The sequence below is a fragment of the Chlorocebus sabaeus genome, chromosome 26 (assembly GCF_047675955.1).
Source record: "Chlorocebus sabaeus isolate Y175 chromosome 26, mChlSab1.0.hap1, whole genome shotgun sequence".
NCBI classification, from domain to species: domain Eukaryota; kingdom Metazoa; phylum Chordata; class Mammalia; order Primates; family Cercopithecidae; genus Chlorocebus; species Chlorocebus sabaeus.
The window spans coordinates 26991686-27015534 of NC_132929.1; the positions used below are offsets into that span (position 1 = coordinate 26991686).

The window sequence follows — 23849 nt, forward strand, 5'->3', positions numbered from 1 at the left end:
GTGGTAGCTTTGTTTATACCAGCATCACCACAAACACGAAGTCACGCATTGCACCAAGACATTATCCCGTGACTAGACAAATGAGGTTTTCAGCTCCATTGTAATCTTACGAAATCACCATTGTATACGATTCATCGTTGACTGCAACATCACTAGGTGGGATATCACTGCGTTTTGCTTGAAGTTCCACGAGTTCTCCTAAAGTTACTTGGTGACTTTTTATGATTGCTTTCTGCTCGTCTGAATAAAGGGTGAGCCCAGGGCCTGCTGCCCACTGTCTGCTCTGATGACCCTCTCTCCCCTGCAGATTCGAGTGATGGTGGACCTGTGCAACAGCACCAAGGGCATCTGCCTCACAGGTAGGCCGGCCGCTGAGCAGAGCCGCTCACACAACAAGGACTTGCGCCGCCGAAGGCCCGTGGCAGAATGAACGCCTAGGGACACTTCGTGTTATAAAAATACATGTTGGTTTACTTTTACCAGATGTTTTTAATGAGTTGAAAGCCCATTGTAATATGATTATGAAAAATAATATTTTTCAGTATTGCCATAGAAATATAGCCATGGAAAATAACTAGGACTTGGGTAATTAGAAACGTGTGGTACCTTGAACCAGAGCCATAGATGTTTTTCTTATTCCCATTAGTTTTTAAAAGGGGGAAAAAAAAGGAAGGGAAAAGACCTTGCTAATTGATACAGTTCTTTTATCAGAAGTACTTATTGGCCAGAATGGCCAGGTGTGGTGGCCAAAACTGTATGTCGTGGAGTGCTACAGCAGTCCCCTCTGACTGTAAAACATGACCATGAGACCTGAAGCCACCTGAAGCTTTTGCTGGATCTCTCAGTTGATGGTCCCAGTCTCTGGGGAGGCCGGGCTAGAGCTTCTCAGGTTTGAGAAACCCTGCACAGTTTGCATCATGTCGTAGGAAGCCTAGCCTTTTTCCACAGTACTTCCCCCACCTCCCTCTCATTACCTGCCTTGTATTAGGAGTGCAATGTGAGTTTGCTGAGTGAATAAACCTGTGGGTATATGAGTGTGTGAACGGAGGTGAGATGGTAAGAAAGAAACTCCCCTCAGGAACCCCAAATCCAAGTCTGACTCTCGTTCACTTATTTTGGCCTCAGAGAGAAAAACTATAATCCTGTGGCTTCTTGGGAAATGCTAATTGAATAACTCAAGTCATATTCCGGCCCTCACTGAAAATTAAAGATCTTCAGAACAGCTTGGTCCTTTATTCTGAAACTCTTGTAGCTTAAGCATCTTTCTTCCATCTCTGGAAGTCCCTTTTCAGAGTTACATGCGACAGTAATGAGTGCTAGAGAAATGGATGGATGGAATTACAGGCACAAAAGCCTGTTGAGAGGCACAGGAAAAGCCTCTTCCTTTTTTATTTTTTTAATAGTGATAGACCTGAGAGCCAGGCTGTACAGTGAATGCACGGGACGGAGCTATTGAGACCACTTAGGAGAGATGGGCAGGGAGTAGGGGATGACATCCGCGCTGGAAGTGGGTTGAGTAGGTTTTCTTTAGCTCTTTGAAAAGCTTCTCAAAAGACAGCACCTTCTCCTTTCATGCCAGCTTGAAATTGGGCCTCCTTTTACACAGAAAGTTCTTCAATTGAAATTAGATGTGAAAAGTACAAGTTGCAAAGTGAGAGGATGCTTTGGGATAGACCATGAGGTCCGGATTGGGGGCAAGGTAGTGGGCAGGAGGGTGAGTGACAGGACCCAGGAATGAACTGGGTAGCTTCAGAGGGTGGACAGAGAGCATTGGTCTTGAGCCCTAAGAGGATGCCTGGCAGGAAGATGTGCCAGAGCAGAACCTGGGCTTGGGGACTGGGAACAAGATTTATCGTTCCACTGGATTCATCTTTGAAAAAGCAGGTACTCATAACTTGAGGCTAGTCCAGCTGTGACCAGGTAACCCGGCTCCCATCCCTCTTCCTTGCCCAGCTGTTGCTGCTATGCTGCTATGGCAGTCAGGACAGATGCTATGTGATTTTGTGCAACCTTTAACATCTCAGGTGGATTGTGAGGGTAATCCCCTAGCTAGAGAAATTAGTTATTTTTGCTAGTACAGAGTTTGTCAAACAACACATGCTTTTCTGAATGCATCTTACTCTGGAGCCCAGATTTCCTTGGGAACCCAGAAGCGTATCTTCTGGGAGACCAGGTGTCTTGAAGAAGCCGTGTTATTGGGTTATTCTTCACTCACTGCATCCTCTTCATGTGTATCTGTTGGAAAACATTTAAATCATCACGTTACTGAACTGCATATTGGGGCAGAAGCACTACACATTCTCCTTGCAGCCAAGTGACCCTAACCCAGTTATGATACGTGTCACTACTCTCTCATTCTGTACCTAGGCAAATATCAATCATGGATCAATGCTTCTGAGCACAGCCTCACAGCATTCTTTTCTGCTGTTCCGGAAAGTCAACACTAGTTGACTGGAACTGGCACTTCTCTCTGCAAACTGATTTGTTTTTAGTGTTCATGGCCATCACGGGCCTCAAGTTTACATAACTAGGGGCATTGTGGGCCAATTTTAGATTTCAAGGGAAAAAAAAATATCTAAGTGGCTCAGCTCTTATCAAGCATCCACCCAATTTTAATCGATTCTGGTTAGGAGTGTGGGGTGGGTACAGTTAGCATGAGCTACATAATCTGCAGGGCCCAGTACAAAATGAAAATGCAGGGTTTCTTCTCCAAAAGAAGCAGGAAAAAGGCTTTCTTCTTTCTTCCACAGTCTTGACCTGTTTTGGTGTGAGTTTTTATCTGCTACCTGATGTCATACTCCGCGAAGCATGGAATACTTCTGGGGCAAGTACAGACCCTCACAGGCACCAGGGGTCTTGCCTTGTGACTCAGGCATGCAGGGCACCACTCAGTCCCACCTTTCCTGCACTTGTGCCCCAGTCCCTACCAGGGTGGAAGGTGGCAGAAGTTACTGATGGGGCAAGGAGTACAGAGAGTACAAAGAGTACATCATGGGGCAAGGGAGCAGGTGGCATGTCCTAGGAAGGTGGTGGGAGGTGAGACCCCACCAAGCCCGCTTTGCATACTTTATTGACCCGTTGGACTTCACTTACAAAACACAGATTCAAAGACAAGATCACTGGGAATTTCTAGATGGCGACCGCAGAGCATTAAGCCCACACCTGAAGCCCCCTTGTGAGGTGAAACCGTATGCACCTGCGTGGGTGGCAGGCCCCGGACACCAGCCTTGCATGCACTGTTAGCATGAACATGGATGTCTGCACACATTCCTCGAGGATGTGCTATTCAAGAAAGGGAGAAGGGTCAGGAGCTGAGAAACAGTTTTCTAAACACTCAGTTGGCAAACATCATGACATCTGACATTATTTGACACATGTAGGAGCTCTTCCAGATGTCAGGCCCCTGGAGAGCTGGGCTGGTATTCTGAGAGGACGGGGGGCATCCTGCCATCACCATAGCTCCCTATGCCTCAGCACATTTTATGTCTGCCTGGACTGCTGAGTTCTCTGGGGCTGTCTTCCTTTCTCTTCTGAAATTCTCTCCTCATCTAGCTGTGGGGCATTAGACCTGCTGGATTTCCTCCTCCACATGTCTTCTGACAGCTCTCTTTCCTGGTGCCTCTTCTCTCACTTGCCTCTTCCCAGGTGGGGTGTGGCCCTCCCACTCTTCCATCCCCAATTCTAGCCCAGACTTTTTACTCTTGCCTTAAGACTAGTAGCTCTGAACCTTTTTAGGGTCAAGAACCCCTCTAAGGATCTGCTGATGGTGACTGATTCTTTTCCCGGAAAATTTTCACACCACATCAGAGGGCCCATGTCCAGATGCATTCCAGTCGCCTATGATGCTTGGTAAAAATGCAGATTCTTGGGCCTCTAAATCTAAACTGAATTAGGAACCCCAGATGGGGCCTGGGTATCTGCATTTTAATAGGCATTGCAGGCAATTCTGTGGATTCATATGAGAGGAACTCTATCCATAGGGCGTCAGTGGAGCTCTTGCAGGACACCCTAATCTAATTACCATAGTTACAGCCTTGGCCACGGCTAATATGTCCTGAATATACAGCTTCAGCCGGGAGCTCTCGCCAACAGTACTGATGCATGGGCATGGTTATCGGACTGTCGTGGGAACTCTTGAAACCTACTGTGTACAGGCAAGTCTTGTGTCTTACAGTCAAATTATTCCTTCCACCAATCTCTGTATCCGAATTTGGCTCCCTCTGTCATCAGGAACGATGATCAATTGATTTCCTCTGACCTCTGTTAACTGGCCACATCTCCCCCTTCCCAGTACGTGTGCGCCATCTGGTGGTAAAGTCATGGAGACACAGGCTGTACTGACCCTAGAGGATGTGGTGCCGTCTTAGCCAGCCATTTTTGCCCTGAGTAGGGCTGTTATGTATTGAAAGCATATCCTCAAACACCTATTTATCCCAAGAGTCCCCACGCCAGTCAAAATAGCCTCTATCTATCTGTATTGCCGGCCCACTGTTATCTGAAAGTCCTCCTCCTTTGTCTCCTACCCAATCAGATGTGGATTCTTGCTCATTCTGCTGAAATACCTCTTGAATATCTAGCTTTCTCTACAATTCTACAGTCAGCTCATTTATACACAACCTTGTCACCGAGTTTAACTACAAAGATCCCCTAGGGTTTTTTTTTCTGCAATGCCCATCCTCCATGTCTCTCTTCCTGTGTCTGTGTCACTATCTCGCTCGTCTTGTTGCACCTAGTTCTATCCATCTTCCAGCTACAAAGAGGCTATCAAACCCACACTGCTTTCACAGCATCATCCCCCTGCCTAAGAACCTCCCATGGCTCCCTCCTGCCTCACAGATACCATCTACACTTCCTGGCTTGATATTCAAGTGCTTGTGCCACCCACCATACACAGGTCATTCTTCAGCCTCATCGCTACACACTTGACCAGTCCTCTAACTTCCTCCCACCCTGACTCTTATGAGTCTCCACCTCTGTACCTGTACTCCTGGTGGCCCCTTCATGGAAATGTCAGACCTCATCTGCTGCCATCTTAAGCCCCATTTCTTCAATGTCATGGCTCCAGGATCATCTTCATGAGATGCCTTCTCAGACCACTGCATGCCCACACTTCCCCAATACCCTTTGTCAGGGGTATGGTAGTGAACATTTCACTGTAGCTCTCTCATACTGCGTTATGATTTCAAAGAGTCCATCTTCCCCACATAGACTGTGAACACAACAGATACAGGGACCAGGATTTCTTGGTGGAGTTTGATGCACGTAGTAACTGCTTAGTTAATGCTTGTTTTGTGAATGGTCACAGGCTTAGATTTATAGAAAGACCTCGCCATTCCAATATTGGTAATCATTATATGTGGTCTAAAGAGGTGGGTGGATCACGAGGTCAGGAGATCGAGACCATCCTGGCTAACACGGTGAAACTCTGTCTCTACTAAAAATACAAAAAAAAAAAAAAAAAAAAAAATTAGCTGGGTGTGGTGGCGGGTGCCTATAGTCCCAGCTACTCAGAAGGCTGAGGCAGGAGAATGGTGAGAACCCGGGAGGTGGAGATTGCAGTGAGCCGAGATGGCGCCACTGCACTCCAGCCTGGGCGACACAGTGAGACTCCGTCTCCAAAAAAAAAAAAAAGAAAAGCAATTCAACTGCTTATGTTACAACCTCATTAGCTTGTCTGAGTACTCAAATAGAATAGTCAACAATAAGACACCCCTATTTGTGGGAGCAAAATCAATTTGGATTCATCTGAACCCCTTAGATCCTTGGGTAATTACACGCTAAGGAAGGTATGTGTTACCTGATCTGGGCTCTCAATTTTCCTCAGGCTAGTTCATGTAACAAAAGAGAAATCTAGCCAGCCAGCTTTCACTCCCGACTCCCCCCAGTGGCTCAGATGAGACAAGCTAGCTAGATGAGAGCACTTGGAGGCCTCCTGGGACAGCCAAATCTCAGCCCCACAATGACAGCACCATCATTTGCTAACCCCCTGTGCTAGGGCTGCATTCATGGCCACCAGTATTGTTACTGGCCCTCCGTTTATTAGGTTGACTGCTTAAGAGATGACTAATTTATCAATCTACAGTGAGGACAGCTCAGAAGTTAATCTTGGTTCATTGAAACAAGCAAATGTGGTTTGATTGGCAAATGGGTCTTTGTTGAATTGCTTTAAAGGAAGGGTCTTTTGGCCAAATATAGTGAGTTCTAAATACAAGGTGTAGAATCCGTTGCTTAGGGTCAGTAAATAATTAGGAGATTCGAAGGTTGGAGGTGATCTTTGTTTTCTGGGTTCGGTGCTGGTTTCTCTTTCTTCCACCCATGGTTTCTCATCTAAATTTTTTTTTCTGTTGTAGGACCTCCTGGACCACCAGGTAAGAGCCCTTGGACTTTTCTAGTTTAAGGGGAGGCTGTGGGTGGCCAGACCCCTAGGATCTCTCTGATGGGACAGATGAGGGGAGGGCAAGTGCCTGGAGGCAGTCCTGGCTATGTGTCTCCTTCTTTGTGCCCCTCACCTGAGGCTCCGCCATCACCATTCCCCTACTTGGCACTGCTTTAGCCAGAGAAGGAAGGGAAGAAGTGGGAGAGGATGTGGAAAAGGTATTGATGCCTGCTCAGTTTCATCGGTAAAGGAAATTACAGTAACTTCAGTGAAGAATATTTTTTGTTGTTGTTGTTAATGTCCCTGTTTCTGTGTTTTGATGCAGGACCTCCAGGAGCTGGCGGGTTGCCAGGACACAATGGATCGGATGGACAGCCTGGTCCTCAGGGCCCAAAAGGAGAAAAAGGAGCAAATGGAAAAAGAGGAAAAATGGGTATTTTTGGCAACTCTTCTTATTAATTTCCCTGTTGTTTATCTCCATGATTGCATTTGGGTTGACTAAAGCTGTGTGCAGCAGGGGTAAGGTGCTTCATCTCTGCACAGTTTAAGACTGGTTTAACTCTTACCTAGAAGCCATTGTGTTCTGGGATACCAAGGGTATGCTTCTTGGTCCCACCTTGACAGATGTTTATTTCAAACTGGAGAAGCCGTCTCCTGGGAACTGACTCCCTTCTGCAGACGGCAGGTGGAAGGAGCAGGAGCCCACAGCCCTGGGAGGGGCACTCTGTGGGCCGTGTGACAGCTGCTGCTGGCACATGCTCTTTCGAGCCTCAGCTCCTGCCTTGCCCTCTATTGCCTCCGCCTGCCCAGCGAATCTGTGTTTGGTTGAAAATCAATGAACTGATGTTGGCCCCTGGTAAAGCTTTTCTTGGCTAGAGGAATAGCTCAAACTGCTTGAGTGGAAAGGCAGCATCCCGGCGTCCCTGAGGCCGGCACTCAGGTCAAAGGGTCTCCTCTTCAGGGGCACAGGATAACTACGAAGATATGGCTGGCATCTCGGAGGAGCTTCCTGTGCCCTGTTATGAGCAGGGCCGTGCCACCACTGGAGCAAAGGCCCAGAAGCACCAAGGCATCAGATGTGCCCAGGGAGCAGTAAGAAGCAGGGGCTGGTGCAGGGCCTGGCAGGAGGCTGGGGCACAGAGGGGAAGATTCTGAAGGTCTCTGAGCCCCAGTCCTGGGATCCCCAGGGCAGATCCACCTGAAGAAAGCTAGCACGTGGTGTGTTGGGAGCTCAAAGACAGAGGATAAAAAACTACTCAGAAGGCTCCTATGAAGGCCTGGCTCTCAACCACCCGTCAAGGCCACTGCTGAGAGGGGAGGGAGGTTGTTTTCGGCCAGAGACTCCACTGCACCGTCTCATTTTCAACCTCTTGGCTCTGCTACCCAAACTCACTTGGACTTGCCCTGGACTAGAAGAAATGGTAGTAACTTCTTCCAGACAGCAATTACTCCTTGGGTCACCTCCACTCTTATTCTCATTAGCAATTGAAGTAAGGGCCAGTGGAGAGGGAAAAATTGTCGAGCACCTCTGCCACTTGGCAGTGCCTACCTGCTTGTGTTCCAGAGGGCAGCTTCAGAGAAAATGGGCACACACCGTCCAAGCCAGCTCAGTTCTCAGAAGGCCAGCAATTACCATCGGAATTACTGAGCAGCAATGGATCGTTCATATAGGATAATAATTATAATTATACGTGAGCATCGCTGTAGAATAATGATGCCTATTAGCTTATCCCAGGAAGACTCCAAAAATGTGATTCAGTCCTGAGGCCTTGGCAAGGGGCATGATGAGGGCAGGCTCAGGGGCAGGAGGGCACCCTGCTAGAGCTGGGTGTGGGGCATGTAGGAAAGGGGTGGTTTTCAAAAAGGCTTGAGACAGATCCCTGGCCTTGAGGATGTGCTTTGCATGCAGTCTGCAACCCAGGGAGTACAGAAAAGAAAAAGTGCATTCATTTATGGAGCACATATTTGTGTGGCAGGTACCATTCTAGATGCTGGAGATTCAGAAATAAGCCCCCTCCTCCACCTTCACGAGGCTTACATTCTAGTTGGGAGAGATGGATAGTAAATAAGATAAACAAAATACATGGTCTGGTCTATGGTGATAAATGGTAAGGAGAAAAAATATCATAGAAAGGGGTGGGAAGTTTAAGTGGGGTTAGAGGCGGTACGTTCAGATTGGGAGGCCAGTAAGACCCCCTAAGAAGGGGCCTTTGAGCAAATACCAGGAGGAGGTAAAAGAGAGTCTCAGGGTTTCTGGGGCAGAGGGCTCTGTGCAGAGCGTGTAAGTCACCAGGGTACCTGGACAGTTTGAGGATCAGCAAGGAGGCCAGGGCAGCTGGACAGAAGGGATGAGTGGCTAACCTAGTCTAGTTGAGATCAGAGAGGTAATCAGGCCAAATCAGGTCAGCCCTGGGCATTTCAAGAACTGTGGTTTGTACTCAGAGCAAAACAGGGAGGATGTGAAGTGGAACAGTGCCATGCCTGACATATGGATGAGAGGTTGGCCCGACAGCTGTGCTGAGAGGCTATAGGAGGGAAGGGAAGAGGCTGGAGCAGAGGACAGCAGCAGAGAAGGGAGAAGGTGTTGGATCCTGTTTGTCACTGGAGGGTGACCCCAATCCTTGGTTTCTGGGAGATCTCATAGGAACTACAGCAAAGACCCCCTTCTCTACAGTAGTACCCCAGAGAGTAAGGCTTCTGGGGGTCGGCAGCGTTAGACCATGAAGCCTCCACTCATACTGAGAGTGGAAGTTGAGTCCCCAAGGCCCCCACAAGGAGTCCATTGTCCCAGGCCAGGGGAAGTGGGAGACTAGCCACCAAAGGCTATCTGAAGAACCCAGCTCGATGGGGTCACTCACTTCATGGGCCAGCTCAGGCTGCAGATCAAGAGCCACACTGTCCTGTTAACCCTGCTGAGGCCCCGAGGCTGCACTTTCCCTCCTCACCCACTCCTGAGCCCTGGGACAGATTCCCTTCCTACCCAGCATTTGCAGGAAACGGATAGGGAGGAGGGTCCAGAGGCAGCAGGGCCACTGAGGGGAACAGGGTTCCTTCTGAGGGTCATGAGAAGCCCCAGAGGGTTGTCAGGTGGGAGAGACTGATGGGATCAGATCTGCCTCTCTAAATGCCACTGTGGCTGCTGCGTGGAGAGCGCACTGGAACCGGCAGGCGAGTGAGCCAGCGTAGAGGCAGGGAGATGGCCTCCGTAGGTGGGGGACAGTGGGCAGGGGTGGAAAGACCCACAGGGGTAAGTGATATTTAGGGGTGAAGCCAGCAGTTCCCAGTGGACAGTAGATACAGGGAGTTAGGGGGTCAGGGAGGCACCAAGACTGACTCTGAGGTTGCTGTCATGCTCGACTGGATGGATGGATGAGCTGCTCCTGCATGAGGCGGGCAGCCCCGCACTCAACTCAGATCTAAAGGGACAATCGTGGACTCCGCCTGGGATGTGCTGAGTTTCAGATGCCCTGAGGTATCCAGGAGGAGGTGGGACGGTGGCCTTGGAAAACAGGTCTGTAGTCGGAGGAGGTCTGGGGTGAGAGATATATATCAGAGAGTCATCGAGGCACCTGGGCATGTGGGCAGGGGGTGAGGTCACTTAGGGAGAGAGCCTGGCAGGAGAGGAGGGGCTGGGTTTCATCCCTGAGAAGCTCCAACCTCAAGTGACCAAGTAGAAGGGGACAAGTCAGCGAAGGGGACGAGTCAGCAAAGGAGACTGAGCAGGGGACTGAGCAGTAAGAGGAGCACCAGGAGAGGGTAGGGACATTCATCAACAAATACTTATTCAACAGACGTCGAGTGCTGTTGGGGAACCACAAAAGACACAGACACTGTTCTGGAACTTTCCATCTTTGGTGGAGAGGCCAATATCCATAGTCGACAGTCACATCCACCTACCATCTCAACATGAGACGTGTGTTTGAAGGGAAGAACAAGGTGCTCCGAGGTACAGTGATAGAGAGGGAGGGCAAGGAGGTAACAGCTTTGGCCAGACATGAAGGGAAGGCCTGGCGCACACAGAGGGTGGGGTCACACAGTCAGGCGAGGTTGGAGGCTGGCCCCAGGCCTTTCCAGACCTTTGGATAAGCAGCCAGCTCCCAGGATGGCCCTGCAGGTCCTCACGTGGGTATGCAACCTGCCAGGCCATTGCTGTGACTGTAGAGAAAGAAGGACTGTCATTTAAACTGAGAGTTAAAGGATCATTCGTGGTTTGCCAGGCAGGGGTGGGGTAGGAGAGGTGTGGGAGTGCATTCCACAAAGAGGGAGCAAGTGTTGTTTCGAAGAAAAGGAAAAAAGGCCTGGGTTCCACAGAGTTAGGGACCCAGTTAGGGTGGGGTGTGCCTTCTAGCAACAACCTTCGGAACCATAATATGCAGCCAGCATTTACTACCAGACACTCCACTAAGGTCTCCATACACTCAACTCATCTAGTCCTCACAACAACCAAGGGCATGAATACTTTCGTTAGCCATATTTTTTCCAGATGGAGATACTTTTGTCTTTCTCAAACAGGCCAAGTCCACCCTTGCCCCAGGACCATAGCACGAGTACCGCTAGGGACCCAGAGTAGATTGGGGTGGGACTAGGGCATAGTGGCCTGTGCCAACTGCCCAGAATGCCCTCTCCCTGACTTCCCCTGTCTTCCCATGGTGCAGCTCTTAGCTCAGATGTCACCTCGTGTACATCATCATCCCTGGCCTCTGTGTCTAGCCCCTGTCTCACCTACTCTGTCACATCCCCTGCTCTTTTGAAATATTGACCTCTTCCTGAAATCACCCCATGGTGATTATTTGTTGCTGCACTGAGGGTCTGACTCCCCAGGTGGAATCAATCAAATTATTGATCTTTCCCTGAAATCGACCCGTGGTGATTATTTGCTATTGCGCTAATGGTATGACCTCCCAAGTGGGATCAATTAAAATATTGATCCCTCCCTGAAATCATCCCCTGGTGATTATTCGCTGTTGTGCTAATGGTCTGACTCCCCAATCGGAATCAATCGAAATATCCCTCCCTGAAATCACCCCATGGGGATTATTTGCTGTTGTGCTGATGGGCTGACTCCCCAAGCAGAATGTGAGGCCTGTCAGAGCTTGGCCATGTCTGTCTTGCTTAGTTCCTACCTTCAGTGCCTGGAACACACAGCCAAGGAGCTCAATAAATTCATTGTTGAATTATTGGATATAACTTGTATAATGTCAAAAGCTAATAAGTGAAGGAGGCAGGACTTGAATCCAGGTTTCTCTGACTTCTGGACCCCTGCTCTTAACCACAGTGACGCTCAACTTCCGTGCTCAAGGGGCTTGGGCCCTGTTGTGAGAGCAGGGTTACAGGAGGTGCCGAAGAGCAGGAGCAAACAGAAAGGAAGCCAGGGCCCTGAGCGCTGGTGCAGTTAATGATTGAGAATATAGGGCTTCAGACACCCTCCAACCTGAGCTTCAAGGTTGAGTCTTCCTGGGAGGGCTGGGAGCCTTCCAGCCCTTCAGAGAGGCCTGTAGGACATTGTTGAGAACACACAGTTCAATGAGTATAACCTGCCAGTCAGAGATGGTTGATTTTGTCCCTCTTGTTCCCTGCCTTCAAGGCAGAGGGGAACAGTGGAAGGAGTTCTAGGAGCTCTTGCCTTTATCCCTTACTGGCCCTGAGGCCCTGGGCAAGTCACTCCAAGATAAGGCCTTGACCTCCTTATCTGTAGCCAGAAGAGGTTGGGTTATGGCAACTCTACTATGGTTTCTGGTTTTAAATAGTCCACTATAGTGTTTGTCAATGAAGGCAGGGACTATGTTTTATACATTTTATTATTCATCACATCTCTTAGCTAGGGGCCAGCTAAGACCCAATAAATAATTGATGAATGAAGAATGAATGAATGAATGCATGCATGAATGAATGAACGAATGCATGAATGAGAAGACTAGAACATCGTGTCTGTATATAACGGCTTACAATCCAGTTGAAAGAGAAGATACATCATGTAACAGCAGGTACTCGGTAACTACTAATTCCGGTTAGAAGACTGCTTTATACTTCACAGCAGGCAGTACTGCCAGAAGAAAAAGCCAAACTCCCCTGTGCAGAAGATGAGCAAACAGGACCCTGTGTAGAGGATGGATTGTGCAGTAGAACTAAGCATAAAGGACGAGAGAGAGAAGAGGGATCAGCACCTTGGAAATAAGTAGAGGAGCGGTGGGAAAGGCTGGGGAATGGGGCCCAGTCCCAAGACACAAATAAGAAGGAAGGCTTTCATTTCTGGGTTTTTTTTTTTTTAATGAGAATTTGATTTTTAGAGAAGATACTGCAGCAGCATTAACCGCAGGGAGAGAACAGAAAGGCCTAAGCTCACAGGTTATGAGGCCACCCCTGGGTACTAGTGGGGACCCTGGCTAGACTGGGGTAGGACTAGAGGGTAATGGCCTTCAAAGTGAGGTCAGGGGGTTCAGCTCCACATACGCAGGAGGCAACCAGGAGCCATTATAAGACTACCCTGATGAAGCCAGAGGTTAAGCTCTGTAGCCTAACAGTTGCTTCCAGGAGACTGACACATCAAAGCTTCTCAGGTTCTGACCTTAGAAAAGCTAAGAATGATGGTGGAATAGCTCAGAGCCAGAGCCAGAGCCAGATAAATGATGGTGGAATAGCTCAGAGCCAGAGCTGGAGTCAGATGAATGACGGTGGAATAGCTCAGAGCCACAGCTGGAGTCAGATGATTTGTGTCCCGGCTTTTCCGCTTACGAGCTGTATGCCCCTGGGCAAGTTATCACTTTGTGCCACAATTTCCTTATTTGTAAAATGGGAACAATAATAATATTAACCTCACAGTGTTATTAGGAAGATTAAATGAGTTAATATATACAAAGTGCTTAGAAGAGGGCTTGACACATTGTAAGTGCTATACTGGGATTAGCTATTATTGTTGTTGTTTTCAAAAGTGGGGAAGGAGAAACTTTGTTTTAAACCAAAAGGAAATCTAAGTGGAAGTGTTCTGTATTCATTTGGAAACACCAACCTAGATCTAAAGAAAAAGGTCAGAACTGAAAGAAACCTAAATGTTGTCAATTGTGCAACCAGCATCTTCTATGAAGTCTGATGTTCCATTGCCTCAAAAGCAGTTTCTTTCCTTCCAGCTGCCTCTCATTTTCTCACTTAAGAGTTAATGCTGCAGTATCTTCTCTAAAAGTCAAATTCTTATAAAAACAGAAATGAAAGCCCTCCTCCATCTTCGTGTCTCGGGACTGGGTTTTGTGTGACACCCTCTCGCCCCTTTCCCCGCCTTAGCAACAGATGATACTGCTGAAAATAAAACATCCTCCTTCACCCCATGTTGTGAAGATGAGAGCTGACCTCAGTCTCGAGATATCACACAACTCCAAACCCGAATGCTCATGAAACTGTTTTGAGTGGGCGACACCAGAGAAAAACAGTAGAGAGCCGCTCCTAGCACAAGTTAGGCAGGCAGAGTCTGGCCTTTCTTCTCTGGCAGAATGTGCCGACTCAAAGCCAGCCAGGGGTCCACATCACATAGTGTCACAGTGTCACTGTGCACAGCGGCATCCCTGACCTTCCCTGGGACAGGGCAGGGCAGAAAATGCCACACACAGGTTCCTGATGGTGAATCGCGATTAGGTGGTATTTAATTTCTGACATACCACGGCGAAAGCACAGCCAGGGCAATTTTACCAACAAAGACGAGGGGATGCTTTGTCAGAGCTATGGTGGACAAGAGGGCAAAGGCAGACTCTATACAGACAAAATGTCCCCCAACCCTTTCTTAATGAAAGCTATAAAATGATCATGCATTTCCCAACTAGAGTTAAAATGCAGCCTCAAGCAAAGGCCTTGAATAGCGTTAAATACCTGCCCCTGTGGGGGGCGCATTACAACAGCTGCCCCCTATTTCACATATGGCCTTTCCGAGAAAGAAAATAAAAGACATAAGAGGAAGAAAGAAAAGAAAGGAAGGGGAAATAAGATGATGATGCAGAAGGCTGTTTGTGACTAGAATAAATGCCCGAAGAAGATATCCCTGCAGTAACCAGCAGATACCATTTCCCTGAGCACTGCTAAATCTGGGTCACGTGAAAACTTTCGAAGGTGTCAGTTACACTTGGTGCATTGTGCGGGCTGGACTCTTTGGCAATGCCCTGTCTTTTGTCTCCTTCAGATAATGTGCCAAATTGCCTATTTAAAACACTGACAAAAGAATGTCTTCTCACACAGAGGGCCTGGCAGAAGGGCTCTTCTCAAGTGAGTGAACCACTTTTCACCCAGATGTCCCAATGACAGAGGGCTGGGAGGAGCCAGTGCAATGGGTTTTTGGTGCTATCGTGAGGGAGGTATTACAAGCCATGACCCCTCAAAGAGGCATGATTTGACCCCTATATCACTGAATCCATGGCAGAGCCACCACTGACAATGGAGGGATCCCCTGCTCCTCTTCACATCCTCTTCTACTGTGCTCCCCAGCTCCACTGGACAGGCAGCCGCCGCCCAAGCTTACCACTGGTAGTGGTGAGGACCCTGGGACTTCTGACTCCCAGCTGTAGCTGAATTTCATGGTTTTCACTAAGATTTTTTTTTTATTGGTTGGTTGAAATCTAGCAAATTTTTTTGTTCACTACAGATTTCTTCTAACTGTGATCAACACTTTGAGGCTTTGTCATGCACTGCTGTCGTCCTTAGAATAGTCTGCAGACACTTCCCTGAATATGGAATATGAACATGAATATGGAAGAGCAGAAACCATTTTGAATATTTATTACTGCTCTGGGGTAAATGAAAGGTGCTAAGAGCTCCAGGTTTATGTTTTAGGGTAGGGGTCCGCAACACCCGGACCCATATCAGTCCATGACCTGTTAGGAACTGGGCCGTACAGCAGGAGGTGAGCGGCGGATGATTGAGCGAAGCTTCACCTGTATTTACAGCCACTCTCCAGTGCTCACATACTGCCTGAGCTCCCTTCAGATCTCAGCATTAGATTCTCATAGGAGTACAAACCCTATTGAGAATCTAATGCCTGATGATCTGTCACTGTATCCCATCACCCCTAGATGGGACTGTCTAGTTGCATGAAAACAAGCTCAGGGCTCCCAGTAATTCTACACTATAGTGAGTTGTATAATTATTTTGTTATATATTACAACGTAATAATAGAAATAAAATTCACAATAAACGTAATACATTTGAATCATCCCAAAACTATCCCTCCCCACACCCCAGTCTATGGAAAAATTGTCTTCCACAAAACTAGTCTCTGGTGCCAAAAAGGTTGGGAATTGCTGTTTCAGGGAATAATTAATCTGGTGGCAATGCAGGGCATTTGGATATGAACTGTGGGGTATTGTGAGATGCTCACTTCCCCATCACTGAAATCTCTGCCACTTGGGCAATACCTCTGTTAAGCAATATCTCCAAGGGGCGGTTGTTAAAATGAGCACATATTCTCTGAAATAGGGTATCATGGTAATTGATCCATATCTGGCAATAGCTTTGTACAATATTGGATAAAAACTTCCCCTCTCAAAGACCCTGTATAACTTTATACTCAAGAGTTCTAGAAGCCTTTTTATAGATTCCTTGAGATTTTCTACATAAACAATCATGACATCTGCAAACAGTCTTCATCCTTTTCAATCTGTACGCCTTTGAGTTATTTTTCCTTGCATTATTGCACTGGCTAGGACCTCCAGTAGGATGTTAAATTAAAGTGATGAGATTAGATACCATCACCTTCTTTCTGATATTAGGGGGAAAACATTCAGTCTTTCACCATTAAGGATGATGTTAGCTGTAGGTTTTTTTGTAAATGTCCTTTTCCAGACTGAGGAAGTTCTCTTCTATTCCCAGTTTGTTGACAAATCAAGAATGGGTGTTGAATTGTATCAAATGCCTTTTCTATATCCTTGAGATGATCATATACTTTTTCTTGCTTAAATTGCTAATACGCTGAGTTAAATGAACTGAATGATTCAAATTTTGGACTCTCAGCAGGCACAGAGTCAGGCAGTTAAATCACTGGCAGATAGGTTTGATCCTTTAGAAACTTGTGTTGAAACTTTGTAATGATGGGGTCTACCACAGCCTTTAACCTGGGGCTAATTTAGCCCCACTACTAAAATTAGATTATTTCAAGGACTCTACCCAGTATTTCAGTATTTGATGAGATTTCTCCATGTTGGCCGTGGGAATGAGAACTTTTTGCTGTGTGAGCCCTGAGAATTTTATAGCGAACAGTGTGTGAGTTCCTTTCCCAGCCCTCTGGAATTCCCTCATGTGTGGAAGTCATCCCTCAGTCACAGGTTCAAGAGAGCCCTCTGCAGATCCGCAGGGCTCTCTCACACAGCTGTCTCCTTTCTGCTCTTCTATCTTGCAAATTCTAGCCATCTCCATCTCCCCAAACTCTGGTTTTTGGCCCCTCAACTTAGTGAGACTGACAGGCTATTTGAGATCCTCCTCCCTGTGCCACTGGGAACTACCTCCCAGCAGTGAACAGGGACAATCCAAGGGTGCTTTCATTGCTCAGGGTTCAAGGCTGACACAAGCTGTTACTTAGACCTTGACTGGTTTCTAGCAATGTGGGGAGGACAGCAATTCCGGTAGTCATAGCTCCCTGTGAACAGAGGCAGAAATTTCACCCACTACCTTTTGTTCACCATCCCTATTAATGGTTGTCCTAAAGCAACTTTACCTGTTTTCCTATTGTGATTGAAAGTATTTTGCATTGGAATGTCACAGAAAAGGGCACCAGAGATGGAATCAGAGGTGCTTTGCTGCTCTGACTTGGCAGCATCTGTTAAAACCACTGTAGGCCTTAGTTTCAACATCTATAAAATGAGAGTAAGGATGACTGCCAAGCCTACCACTCCAATATGTTGTTAGGAATAAACTAAATAATGTGTTTAACACTCACTATTATGGCAGCAGACACATGCCTCTGAGCATCATGGTTGCAGACTTCTTATTAGGCCTTCCTTACCTTCTTTCCACTGTTGCTGTCATCGCCCCCTCTTGCGGTTCACTCCTCTCTCCAACCTGTTGGCTCAGCCGAATTTCTCTAAAAATAATCCAGCAGTCCAGGAGTAGTGGCTCACACCTGTAATCCCAGCACTTTGGGAGGCCGAGGCAGGCGGATCACCTGAGGTCAGTTCAAGACCAGTCTGGTCAGCATGGCAAAACCCTGTCTCTATTTAAAATACAAAAATCAGATGGGTGTGGTGGCTCACGCCTATAATCCCAGCTACTTGGGAGGCTGAGGCAGGAGAATTGCTTGAACCCAGGAGGCAGAGGTTGCATTGAGCCAAGATCGTGCTATTGCACACCAGCCTGGGTGACAGAGCCAGACTCCGTCTCAAAAAATAAATAAATAAATAATCCAGCAAAGCCACCCGGAAATGCTGTTCTTTAATGAATGTATGGTCACACTATTGCTCTAAAACAGTATGAAAAGCTGTGTATTTGGTGTATAAAACTGCTTCCCTGGAAAGCACAAAGTACAATAATATAAAGTGGTATGCCAGAACTTTTTGCACCATAGGCTAACATGTCATTTGCTTTTTTGGTCAGGGATACCTGGAGCTGCAGGAAATCCAGGGGAAAGGGGAGAAAAGGGAGACCATGGTGAACTGGGCCTGCAGGGAAATGAGGGCCCACCAGGGCAGAAGGGAGAAAAGGGTGACAAAGGAGATGTGTCCAACGATGTGCTCCTGGCAGGTAAGAGGGGTGCGCTCTGGCTCTCTTTGAGGGCTTGTGTGCCCAGAGAACTTCCTGGCTTCGAACACCAGGGCTGCTCCTGTGTCTTCTCTCCTTTATGGCCTTATGTGGCCATCTGTTTTGCAGCTTGTTTTGGAGTTCTATGCTTTCAAAGAGGAGAAACCTGAGCGTGTTACTCCATGTGGCAAGACCAGATCTGGGTTCTAAGCATAAGTGGTTCAGGTAATTGGGTCTAAAAGCCACAGTTGACTTGAATGGAATAAAGGAAGTTTTCTTTTCCAAGATATATTGAAATCCAGCACAATCCAGAATAAGACAAGCAAGCAGGCAACTTACGACACCTCAGAGGACAACTGACAGGAAGCACAAGCATTTGCTTCACTGATGAGGTCGAGCCATCCTTAGGCCCTGATCCTAATGGACTTTTTACATATAATTGGGGCAAAATATTGTTGTGCCAAGCCCTGATCAACCTCAGTAGGGATGGCAACAGATTCAAGAAGCTAAAGAAGAAATCCAGGGCCAGCAAATGTGACATGGAGCTTTACTGGGGGCTTCGTACAGAGGAGAGAGTCCAGTGGTGGCAGACTGGACAGGAGAACCAACTTAGGACAAAAACAACCCAGGGGCAGTGGGCTGGATGAGCTAACTGCCTTACCTGCAGCCCAGGGGCAGTGGACTGAGCAGGAAAACTGCAGCCACTTGCAAACAGCATGCAATTTACCTGGCATCTTCACTTAACACCTGTACTAGTCTGTTCTCACATTACTATAAATTACGTGAGACTGGGTAATTTATATATTTTTAAAAAGGTTATAGTTCTGCAGGCTATACAAGAGGCATGATGCTGGCATCTGCGCGGCTTCTGGAGAGGCCTCAGGAAACTTGTAATCATGGCAGAAGGTGCAGGCACATCACATGGCAAGAGTAGGAGTGAGAGAGAGAACGAGAGTGGGGTGTGAAGTGCCACACACTTTTAAATGACCACATCTCGCAATAACTCACTTATTACCAAGGAGATGACCCAATCCATTCATGAGGGATCTGCCTCCACGATCCAAACACCTCCCACAGACCCCACCTCCAACACTGGGGATTACAATTCAACATGAGATTTGCGTGGGATATCCACACCACATCAACACCCTCCCCTTAACCACCTCCACCTGGCAACCTTCACTTAACCCAAACTCAGGGCCTCAAGTGCCTGCACAGCCCCTCTTCCATGAGATGGGCTGGGGGTTCAGATATTCCTCAAATCAAGGAACAAAGCTCTGGGTTGGCAACTCCCAGATTCCCTAGCTCTGAGCACACATTCAGATGCATCTGCCGTCCAGGGTCATTCTAAGGATACACTTCAGTTATTGCCATCAGGGGCGTTTCCCCTACAAATACAGTGGCTGCTTTTCCAGCCCAAGGTAAAAGCAGATAGTTGGTGTAAGGGGCAGAAAGTCACAAAGCAACAGCACAGGGGAAAGAGCAGGTAACAGCTGACTCTCATGGAGGAGCAGGAGGCAGAAGAATTTTAAAAGCACAGTACCTTGGAGATCATCTATATGATAAAAATATAACATGTAAATATAACTATGTAGTCAATACAGATTTATCAAATACCAGAGAACACCATTTCTGAATCAGAGACTTTGCTAGTAGCTGGAAATGAGGAAGACATAATGTCTGTCCTCAGGAAGCAAGGATGATACTAAATGTTCAGAATAATGACCCTGAATCAGTTGCCCATCCAACCATCTATCCATCCATTCAGACTTGATTGAGTGCCTATTGTTTACCAGGCACTGTGCTTAGACCGAAGTATCAAGGAAAGATCAAACTTGGTTTAGTACATCTTGTCTCATGAACAGCAGATGTTGCTATGCAAAACATGTATAATTTAAGAGGTGTTTTCGACAGGGTAATATACATAAATGTATTTGAAAAAATATAAAATTCTGTTACACTTCCGTTACATAGAAAATCTACACATCCAGAGTACCGTGTTCCTCCATGCTGCTGACCACATGAGGGGTGATGACAAACCCTTCAGAAAAGCACCATCCCTTATGAACCCCAATTGAAAAGACCAGGTCAGAGCAGAGGGTGTCCCCTGGAGGAGACTGGAGAGGGCGTAGGAGGTTGGGCCTCATCTGCTCTGCTTGCAGATCTCTGCCCCTTCCTGGTGGACAGAGACCTGCCTCCGGCTTCTGTGGCCCCACTTGTCCACTTGTAGAGAAACTGAAAAGGCTTATTTGGTCTGACTGCGAGGAGGCAGCTAAAGAGACCTTAGCTGACCACTCTCTTCCCTTTTTCCCACCCTCTCTCCCTTCTTCCTTTCCTCCCTCCCTCCCTCCCTCTCTCCTTTCTTCCCTCCCTTCCTCCTTTCCTCCCTCCCTCCCTCCTTTCCTCCCTCCCCTTTCCTTCCCTCTCTCTTTTCTCTCTTCTTCTCTCCCCTTCTCTGTCCCTCTCTCCCCTTCCACCTTCTCCCTCCTCCCTCCTTCTCTCCCTTTCTCTCTTTCTCTCTCCAGGTGCCAAAGGTGACCAAGGCCCACCCGGTCCACCTGGGCCCCCAGGCCCTCCAGGTCCTCCAGGCCCCCCTGGAAGCAGAAGAGCCAAAGGCCCTCGGCAGCCAAACATGTTCAACGGCCAGTGCCCAGGTCACCACCTCTCCCCCATGGGGCCCGCCTCCTCTGTCAATTATTCCAAACTCTTGGTCTGGACCCCAGGCTCTGTGACCAGATTTGTTTTAATAGAGGGAGGAGGGTTTTGTCCAAAATGAGAGTTCCCTTCTTGCAACCTTCTCACAGGAGGTCTTCGTAGTCTGCCTTGGGGCTGAAGACCAGGGACAGTTTTAAAATTAGGCCTCCCACTCCCCTTCCCTCCTCCTGCTTCCTTCATTTACCAGCAGCCCAGTCCTCCTCCTTGCCCTGTCCACCATCCCTTCCCCCTGAAACAGTCTGGAAAGCTAAGCTGCTATTTTTGCACTCTTGGGAAGTGAGAAGCTTGACTGATGCTCATGAAATGAAGGGGAAGTTTGGATTGGTTAAGTCCTCACGAATAGTAACAACAGTGCTACGTTAAGCCAGGCACAGGGCTATGTGCTTATTTAATTCTCAAAATAATCCTATGATATTGGAATCATTATTGTGTGCAACTTACAGATAACAAAACCGATACCCCAAAGAGCTAAGGAACTCGCTCCAGGAGTAAATGGCGGAGCTAGGATTCAAACTCAGTTCTGCCTAACTGTAAAGTCCCAGCTCTCAGGGCATCTTCCATTTAGATAAAAATTCACACTTTGAGACCTGACCCAAGGTCAAGCCAACCAAAAGCAAGGAATACTTGACCTCTGGTGGACTTGTTCTTTAGCCAATTTGTGGCACAGTGGCCACAGGGTTGAAAGCTAACTGGAAATCACGGATTATATTAATGGAAAATACTTCTAGGGTGATGATAGGACTTCTCCCCCAAAGGGGTGACCTAGGATCTGTCACCTAACTGAAACTATGAGGAGGGCTACTTGTGGCCATCTCCTCAATTGCACTCATAAGGAGGATCCTCACTGGAATTTCTCAGCCTTGCTGTGGCCATTGCTGTCATTTTCCTAAACAGTCTTGAGTTCTGTTTGGTGCACTGTTCTTTCTGGAAGACATCTGGGGGCACACAGTCAGCTGTCAGAGTGGGCGAATCTGTGCTTTCAAAGATGGCACTATCGCCCTCCCCAGTTCAGTAGAGCCTGATTGTAATTCTGCAACGTGAGACCACGGCAGAGCTGCTCCTCTGCTGGGCTACTGTGCAGTGCCTCCCCAGCCATTAGCATCAGCCCTTTGCTCAGCTTCCCTTGAAGAATGAACTGAGCGGGACCTCCCCTGAGAGAAGGGGGCTCTGACCCGAGTTTTTGCAGAATTCTAATTTGCCACAGGCTCTGCCAGCCAGTGACAGCTCTTGTCTGGAGAAGCAGTCTCTGGGCTTAGCCTAATCTACCAGGTGGCTGGATCGGCAGGGGCTGGATGCAGAGTAAGAAAAATGGCTTTAAATGAAAGGCATTATCTTCCACTCTGCCTTCTAGAAATGAGTCTTTGGTTGCCAGGCATTTGCGTCTGAACTTGGCCCTCTCTCCTGCTCCAACTCCATGTCTTTAATACCCTATAGTTCCCTAAGTGGAAACCCCAGTTGAAACCCTGGGGGCAGCAGGATTGTCCGTGGGAAGTTGTAACAGATCCCTGAGACTGCTCTCATCAGGTGACAGAAGGACTTCAGGGAAACACAGGCTTATCCAGCTGGAAGGAAACTTAGAGATCACGGAGGGTCGGGAGCCCCTTCAGATTACCCTTTTCATCAAGCAACCACAGGGTGATTTGAAACCCTCATGATTTGAGTGGGCCTGCGGTTCAGTCCATGTCCTGTCCTCTTCACCCTGGCCACATGCATCCTCCTCCCTCTTCTCTCTCAGCCTTGCTTCTGCTGCCCTAAGGCACCTCTTCACCAAAGGTCTAAATTCAGCCCATTCATTAAGGGGGACACCAATAAGCCGAGGAGGATGAATCATAGCTCAGCTGTAGCCTCAAGCCAACTTGAACCAGGCCCCTGTCAAGGACCTGTGTTTCTCTAGGCCCTTACACAGAGACAGTGGGGAAACCGTCATGAGGGGACTCCCATGTAGGCCCTTAGACAGAGACAGCGGGGAAATGGTCATGAGGGGACTTCTGTGTCTCTGGGCTGGATGGAATCTAGATTACTTCTTCCTCTATATCTGTATTTCCCCTCCTGATGCCTCTCCCAGGAAGATGCTACATAAAGTGGACCACCCCATTCTCTGGGGCTGCTATTTCACAGCTTCCACCAGCTTCCCTGAAAGTGAAAAATCCTTCCAGAACAATGCAATCATGATAGTGATACCACCTGCCAGATGGGCCAGGAGGGCGTCAGCAAGCCTCTCATTTCCCCCAAACTGCTGAGGCCTTGAACAGGCTGGCTCAGGCCACTTTGTTGCTTTTACTGACATCCTTTTGGGATTGTATTATCTTAGCAACTGTACTCCTGAAAAGCTTCTTGGGAGCTCAACAAGCAGGGCGAAGAATTTGGAAGGCTATGACTTGGAGTTGCTTAAAAGCAAGCAAGCAAGGAATCTGGTGACCTATTGCAAGGGATGCTTATGAGACTAGAGTCTGGAATGAGGTGGGGAAGAGCAGCAGCTATAAAGTCCAACAAATCTCACTGTGCCAGCTGTCTTTGCTCTGATGATTGTCATCATTTTAGGTGAGACCTGTGCCATACCAAATGATGATACCTTGGTTGGAAAAGCTGATGAGAAAGCCAGTGAACACCATTCCCCACAAGCAGGTATGGAAACAAAGCATCCTGTCTTGAAAGTCAGAAATTGAATGCCTTCAAGTCATAATTGGCAGGTAAGTGACTTTCTTTTCTCTTCTTTTGGCAGAATCCATGATCACTTCCATTGGAAACCCAGTGCAAGTGCTGAAAGTGACAGAGACATTTGGGACCTGGATAAGAGAGTCTGCTAACAAGAGCGATGACCGGATTTGGGTGACAGAGCATTTTTCAGGTACTTACACTCGGCCAATGACCCATATCTGTGTGGTAACTGTATTTTTCATCTGTTGCCTACCTTTGGGCGTATTCCATTTGTGTGTGTCTGAAATCCTCAGTAGCTGGTGTGATAAATGTCTCTTTATTTTAGAAAGACCAATGAGTGGGCAGAAAACTTTCTTCCTTTGAACATGCTGGTGGCAAGCTTTGAAGTTCAGGTCAC

General features: G+C 47.7%; 1 protein-coding gene across 1 annotated transcript in view; it reads left to right on the forward strand.

Moving 5' to 3' along the window:
• The window catches only part of GLDN (gliomedin), a 73372-nt gene that overhangs the window by 41870 nt on the left and 7653 nt on the right, over positions 1-23849 (forward strand). Inside the window, exons 2-8 of the mRNA XM_008016609.3 lie at positions 308-359; positions 6351-6368; positions 6702-6809; positions 17936-18082; positions 20605-20733; positions 23336-23419; positions 23517-23642. Coding sequence (XP_008014800.1) covers positions 308-359; positions 6351-6368; positions 6702-6809; positions 17936-18082; positions 20605-20733; positions 23336-23419; positions 23517-23642 — 664 coding nt within the window. The remainder of the gene's footprint in view (positions 1-307; positions 360-6350; positions 6369-6701; positions 6810-17935; positions 18083-20604; positions 20734-23335; positions 23420-23516; positions 23643-23849) is intronic.